This window comes from Mixophyes fleayi, chromosome 7 (assembly GCF_038048845.1).
Source record: "Mixophyes fleayi isolate aMixFle1 chromosome 7, aMixFle1.hap1, whole genome shotgun sequence".
In the NCBI taxonomy this organism is placed as follows: Eukaryota; Metazoa; Chordata; class Amphibia; order Anura; family Limnodynastidae; genus Mixophyes; species Mixophyes fleayi.
Window position 1 is genome coordinate 9,171,201 of NC_134408.1, and position 16,920 is coordinate 9,188,120.

Below are 16,920 nucleotides of genomic sequence, written 5' to 3' on the forward strand. Positions count from 1 at the left end.
GTAGGGATATGTAGTTGGTAAGGCCAGGTCTGGCAGTGATGGAGGACAGTAGGGATAAGTAGTTGGTAAGGGTAGGTCTGGCAGTGATGGAGGACAGTAGGGATAAGCAGTTGGTAAGGGCAGGTCTGGCAGTGATGGAGGACAGTAGGGATAAGCAGTTGGTAAGGGCAAGTCTGGCAGTGATGGAGAACAGTAGGGATAATTATTTGGTAAGGGCAGGTCTGGCAGTGATGGAGGACAGTAGGGATAAGCAGTTGGTAAGGGCAAGTCTGGCAGTGATGGAGAACAGTAGGAATAATTATTTGGTAAGGGCAGGTCTGGCAGTGATGGAGGACAGTAGGGATAATTAGTTGGTAAGGGCAGGTCTGGCAGTGATGGAGGACAGTAGGGATAATTAGTTGGTAAGGGCAGGTCTGGCAGTGATGGAGGACAGTAGGGATAATTAGTTGGTAAGGGCAGGTCTGGCAGTGATGGAGGACAGTAGGGATAATTAGTTGGTAAGGGCAGGTCTGGCAGTGATGGAGGACAGTAGGAATAATTAGTTGGTAAGGGCAGGTCTGGCAGTGATGGAGGACAGTAGGGATAATTAGTTGGTAAGGGCAGGTCTGGCAGTGATGGAGGACAGTAGGGATAATTAGTTGGTAAGGGCAGGTCTGGCAGTGATGGAGGACAGTAGGGATAATTAGTTGGTAAGGGCAGGTCTGGCAGTGATGGAGGACAGTAGGAATAATTAGTTGGTAAGGGCAGGTCTGGCAGTGATGGAGGACAGTAGGGATAATTAGTTGGTAAGGGCAGGTCTGGCAGTGATGGAGGACAGTAGGAATAATTAGTTGGTAAGGGCAGGTCTGGCAGTGATGGAGGACAGTAGGGATAATTAGTTGGTAAGGGCAGGTCTGGCAGTGATGGAGGACAGTAGGGATAATTAGTTGGTAAGGGCAGGTCTGGCAGTGATGGAGGACAGTAGGAATAATTAGTTGGTAAAGGCAGGTCTGGCAGTGATGAAGGACAGTAGGAATAATTAGTTGGTAAAGGCGGGTCTGGCAGTGATGGAGGACAGTAAGGATAAGCAGTTGGTAAGGGCAGGCCTGGCAGTGATGAAGGACAGTAGGAGTAAGTAGTTGGTAAGGGCAGGTCTGGCAGTGATGGAGGACAGTAGGAATAATTAGTTGGTAAAGGCAGGTCTGGCAATGATGGAGGACAGTAGGGATATGTAGTTGGTAAGGGCAGGTCTGGCAGTGATGGAGGACAGTAGGGATAAGTAGTTGGTAAGGGTAGGTCTGGCAGTGATAGATGACAGTAGGGATAAGTAGTTGGTAAGGGAAGGTCTGGCAGTGATGGAGGACAGGAGGGATAAGTAGTTGGTAAAGGCAGGCCTGGCAGTGATGAAGGACAGTAGGAGTAAGTAGTTGGTAAGGGCAGGTCTGGCAGTGATGGAGGACAGTAGGGATAAGTAGTTGGTAAGGGCAGGTCTGGCAGTGATGGAGGACAGGAGGGATAAGTAGTGGATAAGTAGTTGGTATGGGCAGGTCTGGCAGTGATGGAGGACAATAGGGATAAGTAGTTGGTAAGGGCAGGTCTGGCAGTGATGGAGGACAGGAGGGAAAAGTAGTTGGTAAGGGCAGGTCTGGCAGTGATGGAGGACAGTAGGGATAAGTAGTTGGTAAGGGCAGGTCTGGCAGTGATGGAGGACAGGAGGGATAAGTAGTGGATAAGTAGTTGGTATGGGCAGGTCTGGCGGTGATGGAGGACAATAGGGATAAGTAGTTGGTAAGGGCAGGTCTGGCAGTGATGGAGGACAGAAGGGATAAGTAGTTGATAAGTAGTTGGTATGGGCAGGTCTGGCAGTAATGGAGGACAGTAGGAATAATTAGTTGGTAAAGGCAGGTCTGGCAATGATGGAGGACAGTAGGGATATGTAGTTGGTAAGGCCAGGTCTGGCAGTGATGGAGGACAGTAGGGATAAGTAGTTGGTAAGGGTAGGTCTGGCAGTGATGGAGGACAGTAGGGATAAGCAGTTGGTAAGGGCAGGTCTGGCAGTGATGGAGGACAGTAGGGATAAGCAGTTGGTAAGGGCAAGTCTGGCAGTGATGGAGAACAGTAGGGATAATTATTTGGTAAGGGCAGGTCTGGCAGTGATGGAGGACAGTAGGGATAAGCAGTTGGTAAGGGCAAGTCTGGCAGTGATGGAGAACAGTAGGAATAATTATTTGGTAAGGGCAGGTCTGGCAGTGATGGAGGACAGTAGGGATAATTAGTTGGTAAGGGCAGGTCTGGCAGTGATGGAGGACAGTAGGGATAATTAGTTGGTAAGGGCAGGTCTGGCAGTGATGGAGGACAGTAGGGATAATTAGTTGGTAAGGGCAGGTCTGGCAGTGATGGAGGACAGTAGGAATAATTAGTTGGTAAGGGCAGGTCTGGCAGTGATGGAGGACAGTAGGGATAATTAGTTGGTAAGGGCAGGTCTGGCAGTGATGGAGGACAGTAGGGATAATTAGTTGGTAAGGGCAGGTCTGGCAGTGATGGAGGACAGTAGGGATAATTAGTTGGTAAGGGCAGGTCTGGCAGTGATGGAAGACAGTAGGAATAATTAGTTGGTAAGGGCAGGTCTGGCAGTGATGGAGGACAGTAGGGATAATTAGTTGGTAAGGGCAGGTCTGGCAGTGATGGAGGACAGTAGGGATAATTAGTTGGTAAGGGCAGGTCTGGCAGTGATGGAGGACAGTAGGAATAATTAGTTGGTAAAGGCAGGTCTGGCAGTGATGAAGGACAGTAGGAATAATTAGTTGGTAAAGGCGGGTCTGGCAGTGATGGAGGACAGTAAGGATAAGCAGTTGGTAAGGGCAGGCCTGGCAGTGATGAAGGACAGTAGGAATAATTAGTTGGTAAAGGCGGGTCTGGCAGTGATGGAGGACAGTAAGGATAAGCAGTTGGTAAGGGCAGGCCTGGCAGTGATGAAGGACAGTAGGAGTAAGTAGTTGGTAAGGGCAGGTCTGGCAGTGATGGAGGACAGTAGGAATAATTAGTTGGTAAAGGCAGGTCTGGCAATGATGGAGGACAGTAGGGATATGTAGTTGGTAAGGGCAGGTCTGGCAGTGATAGATGACAGTAGGGATAAGTAGTTGGTAAGGGAAGGTCTGGCAGTGATGGAGGACAGTAGGGATAAGTAGTTGGTAAGGGCAGGTCTGGCAGTGATGGAGGACAGGAGGGATAAGTAGTGGATAAGTAGTTGGTATGGGCAGGTCTGGCAGTGATGGAGGACAATAGGGATAAGTAGTTGGTAAGGGCAGGTCTGGCAGTGATGGAGGACAGGAGGGAAAAGTAGTTGGTAAGGGCAGGTCTGGCAGTGATGGAGGACAGTAGGGATAAGTAGTTGGTAAGGGCAGGTCTGGCAGTGATGGAGGACAGGAGGGATAAGTAGTGGATAAGTAGTTGGTATGGGCAGGTCTGGCGGTGATGGAGGACAATAGGGATAAGTAGTTGGTAAGGGCAGGTCTGGCAGTGATGGAGGACAGAAGGGATAAGTAGTTGATAAGTAGTTGGTAGGGGCAGGTCTGGCAGTGATGGAGGACAGTAGGGATAAGCAGTTGGTAAGGGCAGGTCTGGCAGTGATGGAGGACAGGAGGGATAAGTAGTTGGTAAGGGCAGGTCTGGCAGTGATGGATGACAGTAGGGATAAGTAGTTAGTAAGGGCAGTTCTGGCAGTGATGGAGGACAGTAGGGATAATTAGTTGGTAAGGGCAGGTCTGGCAGTGATGGAGGAACGTAGGGATAAGCAGTTGGTAAGGGCAGGCCTGGCAGTGATGGAGGACAGTAGGGATAAGTAGTTGGTAAGGGCAGGTCTGGCAGTGATTGAGGACAGTAGAGATAAGTAGTTGGTAAGGGCAGGTCTGGCAGTGATGGAGGACAGTAGGGATAAGTAGTTGGTAAGGGCAGGTCTGGCAGTGATGGAGGACAGTAGGGATAAGCAGTTGGTAAGGGCAGGCCTGGCAGTGATGGAGGACAGTAAGGATAAGTAGTTGGTAAGGGCAGGTCTGGCAGTGATTGAGGACAGTAGAGATAAGTAGTTGGTAAAGGCAGGTCTGGCAGTGATGGAGGACAGTAGGGATAAGCAGTTGGTAAGGGCAGGTCTGGCAGTGATGGAGGACAGTAGGGATAAGTAGTTGGTAAGGGCAGGCCTGGCAGTGATGGAGGACATGAAGGATAAGTAGTTGATAAGGGCAGGTCTGGCAGTGATGGAGGACAGTAGGGATAAGTAGTTGGTAAGGGCAGGTCTGGTAGTGATGGATGACAGGGATAAGTAGATGGTAAGGGCAGGCTTGACAGTGATGGAGGACAGGAGGGATAAGTAGTTGGTAAGGGCAGGCCTGGCAGTGATGGAGGACATGATGGATAAGTAGTTGGTAAGGGCAGGTCTGGCAGTGATGGAGGACAGTAGGGATAAGTAGTTGGTAAGGGCAGGTCTGGCAGTGATGGAGGACAGTAGGGGTAAGCAGTTGGTAAGGGCAGGCCTGGCAGTAATGGAGGACAGTAGGGATAAGTAGTTGGTAAGGGCAGGTCTGGCAGTAATGGAGGACAGTAGGGATAAGTAGTTGGTAAGAGCAGGTCTGGCAGTGATGGAGGACAGTAGGGATAAGTAGTTGGTAAGGGCAGGCCTGGCAGTGATGGAGAACAGTAGGGATAAGTAGCTGGTAAGGGCAGGTCTTGCAGTGATGGAGGACAGTAGGGATAAGTAGTTGGTAAGGGCAGGTCTGGCAGTGATGGAGGACAGTAGGGCTATGTAGTTGGTAAGGCCAGGTCTGGCAGTGATGGAGGACAGTAGGGATAAGTAGTTGGTAAGGGTAGGTCTGGCAGTGATAGATGACAGTAGGGATAAGTAGTTGGTAAGGGCAGGTCTGGCAGTCATAGATGACTGTAGGGATAAGTAATTGGTAAGGGCAGGTCTGGCAGTGATGGAGGACAGTAGGGATAAGTAGTTGGTAAGGGCAGGTCTGGCAGTCATAGAGGACAGTAGGGATAAGCAGTTGGTAAGGGCCGGTCTGGCACCCATAGTGGACAGTAGGGATAAGTAGTTGGTAAGGGCAGGTCTGGCAGTCATAGAGGACAGTAGAGATAAGTAGTTGGTAAGGGAAGGTCTGGCAGTGATGGAGGACAGCAGGGATAAGTAGTTGGTAAGGGCAGGTCTGGCAGTGAGTGAAGATAAAACCTGGAGATGGCTGCACTTTAGATCAGCTTTGTGTCCTACCTGCCACATAATTATCTTAATAGAAATATAAAACATCTAAAAAAGTGTAAAGCCTGAGGTAAATTATTGTGGGTCTGCCAAGGAGTCCTCACACCAAGGCCAAGGCTGTTTAGAAGATCTGCTGAATGCCATCTTCACTCATCTACTGGACCCAGCCTCTGAATATATGCACTGTCAAGGCACCTGCACCATCTTAGTCTCTGTACCATCCAGGCCCCTGCACCACCTTCGCTTTGCTTAGATACCTAGACCAAGACACCATCATGGCCCCTGCACCTTCTAGACACCCGCACCATCTTAGTCTCTGTACCATCCAGCCCTCTGTACCATCCTAGCTTCAGCATTTCTCAGACCTCAGACCATAGTAGACCACACACCACCACTTCACTGAACCAACTCTAGTAGAGCAGACTCGGCAGTAAGTAGTTGATAAGGGCAGGCCTGGCAGCATGTAGTTGGTAAGGGCAGGCCTAGCCATAAGTGCTTGATAAGGGCAGGCCTGGCAGCAGGTAGTTGGTAAGGGCAGGCCTAGCAATAAGTGCTAGATTGGCAGTAAGTGGTCGGTAAGGGCAGGCCTGGCAGTAAGTGCTAGGATGGCAGTAAGTAGTTAGTAAGGGTAGGCCTGGCAGTAAGGTGTAGGGGCGCAGTGGGTAAGTGAAGGCTGTGCACAATATATAAAAGAGAGGGCGTTGGGAGGAAGTGGTATCTCTGTTAACAGAAGGAGGAAATGTATGAAGCAACTGACGATTGTTACATCAAGTGTAAGAGACAAAGGAAGGAAAGAAAGAGTGAAACTAGAAGAGAGAAATGAGGAAAGAACACTGACATTATCTGAAGATTGTTCACTGATAATCACAGGTCCAGCAGCAATAAACTGATTATCTGATCAATCCAATATGGGAAATCAGACAATATCTGTAAGAGATACGTGTTTTATACATTTCTGTAAGTAAATACAGTTATCATCATCAACCTCATCATATATCACACCTTCTGTATAGATTGTAAGCTCTATAGGACAGGGGTGCTCCATAAATGATGAGAATTCCTTAGAACGAGTCTACGCTGCTCTCCGTCTGTCACATACTACACGAGTGTGCTTACAGCATGTCATTCCGTGTTTTCCTTCTCTCTGTAGTTTAAACACAGACCTGGTACATTCTGCATCGATAATTTATTGTCACACTGACATGTTTTTTGTCATATCAATGTCCCAGAATGCCACACGACTGACTTCAGGCAAGTGTTACTCGTGGGTACCAGTGAGTGACGATTGCGGTGTTTGCCCTGTACCAAACGATAAGGGGACCAGTATTTAATTTACAACAGTCAGTGGGAAAAAACAAGTCTAGCATTTAGAAGCGCACATCCTGGTTTGAGATCATACAACAACATGGTCTTCACTATGTCTCAGAGACTTTGCAGCATGTTTTATTAACTCCTTCGCTAATTTAATCTTTGCCTTAACCCCTTATCGGACAAGCACTGTTATAATATTGCTCCATTGACCCTTTCTTGGCTAATCACAAGAAATTATTCCCCCCCTCCTCCCCAATAAACTCCCTGCAGGAGAACAACCCCTCCCAATCCCTGCTACCCTTTGCTGGACATAAAGGTGGGATGCTAGGTCCCTGATTGAAACCTACAGTAAATTACCCAGTTAACCCCTCCCCTGCTGGGGAGGAAGAAAGGACACTCAGTCTGTTTCCTGTCCTACCCCTCCTCTTTCTTGCAGAATATGTTTCAGAAAAGCAGAACTTTCAGACAGACGGCAGACAGCTGACAACTGGGCACCATCCTCAGGAAACCCTCGCTCAGCACACAGGTAAGCACAGCGGGCACACTGGGGTGTAGGGAAGTGGCACTGAGCAGGGCAGACACACTGTGACCTAGGCTGTAATCTGTCAGTGCCAGTAGAAGCTTTGATAAAACCAGGTCAGATCAAGGGCAGGACAAGAAAGAGGACCAAAGTGACACTTCCTAAGGTCCCAGTGGGCATAGACTGGGGGCAGGAGACCACTGATACAGCCACAGGGAGATGGAATGAGCGTCATGCGGGTCCTCAGCAGATGGCGATGGGTGGTGGGGAGTTTGCATTGCTGTAATAAGCATTATCATATATCTGCGGACCCTACTTTCTGATCCCTGTCTTTTATTTCCTTTTATCGCCACTTTATCTGGTCACTTACTCTGATTTCTGCCCTATTTGGCCAGTAGTTCCCCATCATTTAAAGAGAACTGTACACTTTTTTGGAAGGGAGGGGGGGGGGGGAGGGGATTCATACCTCCAATTGTTAAAAAGATGATTTGCAAATTAATTTCCTTGTGGTAGCAAAACACTAAATTTGTTTCTAACCTATCTACTTGATATACTAGAGATTCGAGGTGACCTGTATCAATATTCCATTGGAAGAAATCACAACCTTAGCTCTGAAGATCAGATCTTCCTCTCTCACTGGTTACAATAGACCTTGGCAGACAGCCAAGTTCTATTGTTGTTGTTTCTTTAATATTGTTGCAACAACGTTCTATCAATCTATGAAAGGGGTTAAACCTCCAAGCTAAAAATGCCAAGTTAAAAAAAAATGACAAAAATCAACATAAAAATTAATTACCGTTATTATAAATCATCTTTTTATCAATTGCACTATATGGATTTATTAAAAACAAACTGACTTGACGTCTCCTTTAACCAGCTGTACCCCAGAACCTTCTCTAAACCTCAGTGTCCTCCACCATTATTCTACTTGTCCATCTCTCTTATTATCCCACATTTTCAGCCTCTCCCAGCTCATCTCCATTGTCGCTCTCTCCCATCCACCCAGCACCCCTCACCATGAGCAGAAAGGTTGTCCGCTCTAGTAAGTTTCGCCACGTTTTTGGCCAACCGGTGAAAACCGACCAGTGCTACGATGACATCCGCGTGTCTCAGAACACCTGGGACAGCAACTTCTGCAGCGTCAACCCCAAGTTCCTGGCCATCGTGGTGGAGGCCAGCGGAGGAGGCGCGTTCCTGGTCTTGCCGCTGTCTAAGGTGGGTTTGGATACATGGGGCTGGCGACTGGCAGCTCTCAGTGGGCGGCTGACGGAGCCTCAATGAGCGTATAGAACCGTTTCTTGGTGTATCACGTACTTCATAGGCGTTTGTGTTGCACTTGTTGTGTCTCAGGATGTTGTGGTTTGGTGACAGGATGTGGAGTAAGATGATACAGGTGAAAAGTTACATGAGTGTGCTATAGAGATATATGTACATAGACTTAAGCAATGTAGACTGTACTGAAAGTAAGATCTTGTCACACTGACAGCACCAACAGTGAAACAACCAATGCAGATATACACTGTTAGTGTCACGCACACACTAATTATTAACTAATTACCTGCCTAAAAAACCCTCTGAAAATGGGTAGGACCTATATCATTAGGACAGTGGGCAGAGTAGGTCATCATCATCATTTATTTATATAGTGCCAACATATTCCGTAGCGCTTTACAATTGGGGACAAACATAGTAAACTAATAAACAAAGTGGCTAAAACAAACAAAGAGGTGAGAAGGCTGCTCGCAGGCTTACAATCTATGGGACAATGGGAGTTTGACACATGCGGTTAAGTCTACATTTGCAGTCGGCCCAGCCAGACTGCAAAGGTAAAAGTGGTCATTGTGTGTTATTTGGGTACTTTCCTGTCTTCGATACCAGTTTCTCAACCCTACCCACCACCACAAGCATTCATTAATGCAGATTGAATTTGCAGTGTAACAAGCCATTTTGCAGAGGAACGAACCGTTTTGCAGAAGACAGGCCATATAACAGAGGAATGGGTTATTTTGCAGAAGACAGTCCATTTTGCAAAGGAACAGGCCATTTGCAGAGGTGCAAAGTCCAGACCTTTCATTTCCACTTTAGCTTTGCCATTCTGTACTGTATTTATAATTATATATAAACAGAGCTAGGACAAGGTTGTCAGCTCCATCTTGCCTGTGCGGTGGCTGAGGTATAATAAGACGAAGCATTGGGCGTTCTGCGAGGTACACTTAAAGTCAATTTACGCTGGACTAATGTGAGAAATTCCGCAGCCAAATGCTGATGAGAGGATTATACTTAATGGATTTGCTCATCTCTAGATGGGATAATTCTCTACTTTATTAATATAGGCGGGTGAAAAAAATGTGGGAAAAATTACTATATTACATATGTTACTTATATTCTATCATTTGGTTCTAACATTTTGTTGAGAATTTATCTAATTCACACCCACTTTGTACTCATTCGTATAAGGGGTGGCAGAAAATATGGCGATATAATGACGTTATAGAATAGGCCATAGAAAGAGTCAGGGTGCTTCCATTCCTCCTCTATTCTATAACACCCCCAAAGTGACTACTAAACTTTATACAACAGAGGAAAGTGACACTTATGCCTAAGACTGGGGGGTTAGAGGCCCTAAGATGATACTGTGGCTAATGCTGCTTATACTTTATACCGAAATCTGGACAGATGTAGTGACAGGGTTGAGATTGCACACTCACAGTCCAGCTCACACTGCTAGTGCAAGAACTGGGACATATAGACACTAGTACACACTCACAGTCCAGCTCACACTGCTAGTGCAAGAACTGGGACATATAGACACTAGTACACACTCACAGTTCAGCTCACACTGCTAGTGCAAGAACTGGGACATATAGACACTAGTACACACTCACAGTCCGGCACATACTGCTAGTGCAAGAACTGGGATATATAGACACTAGTACAAATTCACAGTGCTAGTGCAAGAAGTGGGATATATAGACACTAGTACACACTCGCAGTCCAGCAAATACTGCTAGTGCAAGAACTGGGATATATAGACACTAGTACAAATTCACAGTCCAGCTAACAGTGCTAGTGCAAGAACTGGGACATATAGACACTAGTACACACTCACAGTCCAGCACACAGTGCTAGTGCAAGAACTGGGACATATACACACTAGTACACACTGAAAGCCCAGCTCACACTCCTAGTGCAGGTGCATGACATAAAGACACTAGTGCACACATACACGTAGCTGTGGTCCCCCTAGTAGTGCAATACCTTGAACATATAGAAACTAGTACACCCTCATGGCCCTGCTCACACTCAAGAGTACTGGGACACACAGACATCATCACAGCTGGCTGAGCACACTCATACAGCACACACACACACACACACACACACACACACAGAGCCCAGGTCACACACGCAGTTACTGAGCAGTGATATCACAATGGTCTCACTGTATCCCCGTGACACTCCTGCTGTGTGAGAGATAGGGGGTGTTACTTCCTCCAGGGGGGGGGGGGGGGACATCTTATGACCAACATATAAAATGAACAAGGAATTAACCCTTTAAGTGATATATCCAGCAAACAAGTGGAGTTCCTGTGATTGGGAAACCCTCTCTGAGAACTGTGTACATCACATTGTTGTATCACGGTGCAGTTTGTGTAGTCTCTGCAAGCACATGTATAAAACATTTGTGTATCAGCAGCCATGGACAGGGTGGTAAAGTTATCAGAGGGTTCTTTGCTGGGACACAGCTTGTTTGATACAAGGAAAACTTTATTAGCCAGCAACACCACAAAATCATTGGTTATTTCCATAGTGTGTAGATTGTTGTGTTACAACATAATGTGAACCCTACAGCTGGTCCTTGTAGCTAGATCTGCTGGTTGTTGAGTATCTCCGTGTGCATCTTGCAGCCGGTAATAAGGGAAGTGAGTGACACCACAGATCAATCTTGCCCTTATTTGGTCCTGTAGATTTCTTGCTGTGACACTTTCGCTGCACGAGGGGAGGAACATCGCACCTCTCTCACTATCTCTGCAGAGCATCTGCTGACACACTTCCCCTGCAGCTCATCGCACTGCCATGCACCTGACATGCCTGAAATATCTGCTATTACTGAGTTTGTATTTCTGATTGTAAAGGGGATGCTCTGCAGGCTTGTAGGACTGTACCAGGGCACAGAGATGCTCTGCAGGCTTGTAGGACTGCACCAGGGCACAGAGATGCTCTGCAGGCTTGTAGGACTGCACCAGGGCACAGAGATGTTCTATAGGCTTGTAGGACTATACGAGGGCACAGAGATGCTCTGTAGGCTTGTAGGACTGTACCAGAGCACAGAGATACTCTGTAGGCTTGTAGGACTGTACCAGGGCACAGAGATGTTCTGTAGGCTTGTAGGACTGTACCAGGGCACAGAGATGTTCTGTAGGCTTGTAGGACTGTACCAGGGCACAGAGATGTTCTGTAGGCTTGTAGGACTGTACCAGGGCACAGAGATGTTCTGTAGGCTTGTAGGACTGTACCAGGGCACAGAGATGCTCTGTAGGCTTGTAGGACTGTACGAGGGCCCCTAAATCATTTGCAGACTATCCACTCCTGGATGAGACTTATCTAACTAGAAATTGTTGTACAGTGTGTTCCACTTACTGTGCCTCATGCAGACACACTTTAGGCCACTTGGACACTATATAGGCCGAGACAGTGAACGTTAGACATAGAACACAAGCCTGATATTTAGGAACACAGGAAGGTTCCAGTGACTGGTGGCTGAATACGTTGCTGGTTTTACACATGCAGAGATTCTTAAATTAATATGTCTTTTCTAATGGACTAATAAACATCCCCCATGTGTTTCTCCTCAGACAGGACGGCTGGATAAGTCTCAGCCTGTTGTATGCGGCCACACAGCTCCGGTGCTGGACATTGACTGGTGCCCTCACAATGATAACGTCATTGCCAGCGGCTCAGAAGACTGCAGTGTGATGGTAAGATTATCCCATCCTGCGCTGTCACTGGGCAGCCGAGGCCTTGTATGTATTACTGCAGGAACCGAAACAAAACGTAGAGAGCCGTTAACAACATTATAATAGTGATGAGACGTCAAGGATGGCAGGAGAGCATTACTTATTATTACATCTCTGCCAGCCTCGCCCTGTGTGATATACCATTATAGTGAGCAGAGGTGCAATACTGTGTGTGTATGTGTTTATATATATATATATATATATATATACATACACACACAAGTTAACCCGTGCATGATACTCATGCATTCTAGTCAAATCAAACTACTTAAGGTGTTAAAAAGGTTCTTGTCATGCATTTGGGCCTAGCCCAGGCCTCCTCAGGGGAAGAGCGTTACTTCCCGACGCAAGCGCCCTTTTTTAACGTGGTTTTGTCCACATGTCACCACCTCATCATTTTTCTCCATCACCTCATCCTTCATCTTCATCGCCACATCCTTCATCAAGCTACTTAAGGTGTTAAAAACTCCCCACTGTCACCCCCAGCAACCACCAACCACTCCCAACTGTCACTTCTCCTTTAAGAAATATATAGGTCAGTGTATAACTCTGCCCAGCAGGTGGCGCTGCAGCTTGTTTTTTTTTTTTCCACACACGCCACTAGGCATTTATATAGTGTGTATATATATATATATATATATATATATATATATATATATATATATATATATATATATATATATATATATATATAGTGTTTCTTACATCTCCCTTTGTCTCTCAGGTCTGGGAGATCCCAGATGGGGGACTGACCCGCCCCATCACAGAGCCTATCGTCACCCTGGAAGGGCACACAAAGAGGGTGGGCATAGTCCTCTGGCACCCGACTGCCCAGAATATACTGCTGAGCGCAGGTACAAATGGGGAGTAAAGCAGGAAAGATGTAACAATTTGTGAGCAGAGAATTATCTGTGTATATCAAGCTGAACATGATTCAGGAAGTATCACTTGTGACAAAGGAGTATTACTAGTGTGTAATGAGTAGTGTGCAGGGAGTATTACTAGTGAGTAATGAGAATGAGTACTGTGCAGGGGATATCACTAGTGTGCAGGGGATATCACTAGTGTGCAATAAGCATGAGTAGGGTGCAGGGAATATCACTAGTATATAATAAGTATGAGTAATGTGTGGGGGAAAAAATACTAAGTAAATTAAGACACAAAGGGGCATATTCAATTAGCTTTCGGATTCGCGGTAACGCGCGTTACCGCGAAAAGTGCGCATTCTTGCGGGTATTACGGTACCGCATTAACGCGGATTTTCGTTCGCAACCCTATGGGCTGCGAACGAAAATCCACGTTATTGCGGTAACGTGTATTACGTTTCGCGGCTGTTCCGGTGCGTTACTGCGAATCCGAAAACTAATTGAATATGCCCCAATGTTAGAAGTGTATTAACGCTTCCTTCTCTACCCAGGCTGTGATAACGTCATCCTGATCTGGGATGTGGGCTGTGGACAGTCCGTTATCTGTATAGATGAAATACACAGTGATCTCATATACAGCGTAGCGTGGAACCGGGACGGGAGCTTGATCAGCACATCCTGCAAAGACAAGAAGATTCGGATCATAGAACCCCGCGCAGGGAACGTGGTAGCGGTGAGTGCGCAGATTATTACACAGAGAACACACAAGAAATCCAGACAGCTGAATAACTGAGAGGTTCGCCAGACTACACCCAGTGTATGCCGGGTAATTTTCAGATTACTCTCTGAATTCTTCAGGGGAGATTTACAAAGAGCCTATATGACCATGATATCCTTATCTGGGGGCAGCAGAACACAGTTACCTTGTGGGATACCTTAGTGAGAACACCAGAGCTACATGTAATCTGTTCATTTCCTGCAGGAATTGGATAAACCACATGAGGGCAGCAGACCCGTCCGTGTCATCTTTGTGTCCAACGACCAGATCCTGACGACAGGATTTAGCCGGATGAGTGAAAGACAAGTGGCCTTGTGGGACATGGTGAGTAAAAGGACCAGTGTTTCTTATAGCCTATGCATGCTACACTAAGGTGGCTGCTGGGCTAGTGGTGATCCGGGCCCATCGCATCATGCTAAATAAAGGCAGCCAGTAGTTTATTTTATTTAGAATTCCCTAAGCTCTTAATCTGCTGCTGTGGTCCATATGCATAACAGCGCTCATCTCCGATCCCCAGAAAAGTCCTCATTGTTACTAGTATTGATGTCAGACTGAACATTTCTATAGTCTGACTCTTTACCCTTCTCTCCTCTATCTACAGAAGTCACTGGACCAGCCCCTGACCCTACAAGAGCTGGACACCAGCAGCGGCGTCCTCATTCCTTTCTTCGACCCCGACACCAATATCGTGTACCTGTGTGGAAAGGTGACCGTCTTCTGACTTTCTGATCTTGCTCTACATTTACCACTGGTCTAAGACTAGCATGAGAGAGAAGGAACCTTCTGAGAAGCAATAGGGAACTTGTGGTCCTCAGCACTGGGCTGATTACATTAGCTTGAGAGAGATGAAGTATTAGGATGAGCTCTTTGAGGACACGTAGCCTTTCTACGCAATTCCTTAAAACAATGATATGTTTTTGTCTCGTATCAGGGGGACAGCAGTATCCGGTACTTTGAGGTGACAGACGAGGCTCCATATGTACATTATTTGTCTGTGTACAGCAGTAAAGATTCTCAGCGAGGGATGGGGTATATGCCGAAACGAGGCCTGGAGGTCAACAAGTGCGAGATTGCCAGGTTAGTACCAAAGAGCGTCACTGCTGCCAGACCAGAGCCGTTAGGCAGCAAAGGCCGTTCAACTCAATAGCACCTACGGATGAATCTGGTCTGTTCCCTCAACATGGACACAGTCTAGTCAGGGTCCTGCCGTTCGTAGCCTGGGCATGTGAACATCCAATAACAACCTTGTCTACCTATCAAATCAAGTCCCTACAGCAAGGCCAGGATGCATGGAAAGCTGATCCATTTTATAGTACTTGTTCTTCCATCAGCCCTCCTGCAACGAAGCATCATTCATTTGAGGTTCTTCAAAGTGTGCCCACTTAAGAGCAACTTCATCCAGTTTCCTTGTAGACAGCAGTTATTATCTACTTGTTATAGAAATCTGTGCCTCTACCATCCTTCTTACCCGAGAGCACCATCATCGACCCCGGCATCCTTACTGAAAACCATATTATTACTCCGCTTCCTTGTAGAGAACCATATCTTGAACCTGCTTTCTTGCCTATAGCGCACCATGCTTCCTTGTAAAGTGTCACACTAACATCTTCTTTCACTGATGACAGCAGTATTATTACCTTGCTTCATTTCACAGAGCAGTGTCATTATCCAAATACCCAAATATATATTGAACCTACTTTCTTGTAGAGAACCATACTAATACCATGTATCCTTGTAGGGAACTACATCATTGCCCAGCTTTATTGTAGAGAACAGAAACATTACATTGGTCACTGCGTCTAGGTGTGAAGAGGAAAATACCTTCCCAGGTCTAATAGCTTATTTTATTATTTCAGATTTTACAAGCTGCATGAGAGGAAGTGTGAACCCATAGCAATGACTGTCCCCAGGAAGGTAAGAGGTCTCTAGAAGTCACGAGGATGAGACTCTCTCTCCTGCAATCAGACCGAGATCTAGATCAGTGTCCTCTCTCTTTCCTGCAGTCGGACCTGTTTCAGGACGATCTATACCCAGACACGTTGGGTCCCGACGCGGCTCTCACCGCGGAGGAATGGTTATCGGGGAAGAATGCTGAGCCTCTGCTCATCTCACTGCGAGATGGATACGCGCCAAGCAAGACCAGGGAACTTAAAGTCACCAAAAATATCCTGAACACCCGGTTACCCAAACGCAGCCACTCGTCCAATGGTTCCGGAGGGAGTTCGGTAAGGGATTTTGCATGCATCTTGGCATATGTTATAGCATAGGTATTTCAAAGGTTAAAAATGCCCATCCCATAGAAACAGCTTATGGAATCCTACATTTACAGATGAGAGATGAGCACCCATCTGTATTACTAGAAATGGAAGAATTAGGGGTCTCTTCAGTATCCCACTTGCCTGCTCAGAATTCTTCAGAGGGATCCACTGTTCACCTTTCCCCATTAGCAGTTTAAAGCTTCCATCCACATTCACTGGCACAACAAGGCCCCTCTCTCTGGTTGGCAATCCACTACAACACGTGGTACTTGGGGTATTTCAGACCTGCTTGTAGGATAACAGCAGTCGTCTTCTTACATCCACAGGACTCCACCCTGGAGCAGCTCATGGAAGAGATAAAGAAGTTGAAGGCAACTGTCTCGGAGCAAGAGAAGCGGATCGCACAACTAGAGGAGAAAAGCAGCTAATTAGATGCAGACGGGGGGTCTTACCCCTTCCCACAACTTTGTCAGCAGTGAGGCGATACCACTTAATGATACGGCAGCTACTCTATTATTAACAGTGTATCATCGATTTCTCCTGTGCGAGATATAATGAAATCTATTTTAATATTTCTATCCTTGAATAACGAGATAGCAGACAGACTGTATTACAGTTGAGGGGAAACTTTACCCCACGTTTACGTCCGATAAAAAAAAAAGTCCGACTTTAAATATTGTGATTCCCTGGTCCCTTGTCACTGCAGCTCAAAAATGCTGAGCGTTTTTTTTATTCATCTCAATCCTTCATCCAGTCTCTATCTCAACACAGAAAAGCTTAGAGGAAAAGTGTAAATACAACGCTGTCAAAGAATTCCCTTTTCTGCTACCGCTGCAAACCTTACACCCTCCTCTAAATATCAGTGCGGTGTCCTTGTAACTGTGTGATGCCAACAAATGCAATACTGGTGTTCATAATAAAACATCATCTTTGTCTATA

The 16,920-nt window shown here is 46.5% G+C and overlaps 1 protein-coding gene across 2 annotated transcripts; it reads left to right on the forward strand.

Annotated features, from left to right (window-relative positions):
* The first annotated feature begins 6,962 nt into the window (after positions 1-6,962).
* CORO1A (coronin 1A) lies at positions 6,963-16,920 on the forward strand. 2 transcript variants are annotated; one of them, XM_075178969.1, is made up of 11 exons: positions 6,963-7,067; positions 8,023-8,276; positions 11,918-12,040; positions 12,804-12,933; positions 13,497-13,678; positions 13,928-14,047; positions 14,325-14,429; positions 14,655-14,800; positions 15,580-15,637; positions 15,727-15,948; positions 16,308-16,920. In XM_075178969.1, the coding sequence occupies exons 2-11, from the start codon at positions 8,079-8,081 to the stop codon at positions 16,407-16,409; spliced, it is 1,386 nt and encodes a 461-aa protein (XP_075035070.1). In that variant the 5' UTR covers positions 6,963-7,067; positions 8,023-8,078; the 3' UTR covers positions 16,410-16,920. The 2 variants fall into 2 exon arrangements, with proteins under 2 accessions (XP_075035070.1, XP_075035068.1); XM_075178967.1 differs by having other exon boundaries at positions 6,986-7,067; positions 8,068-8,276.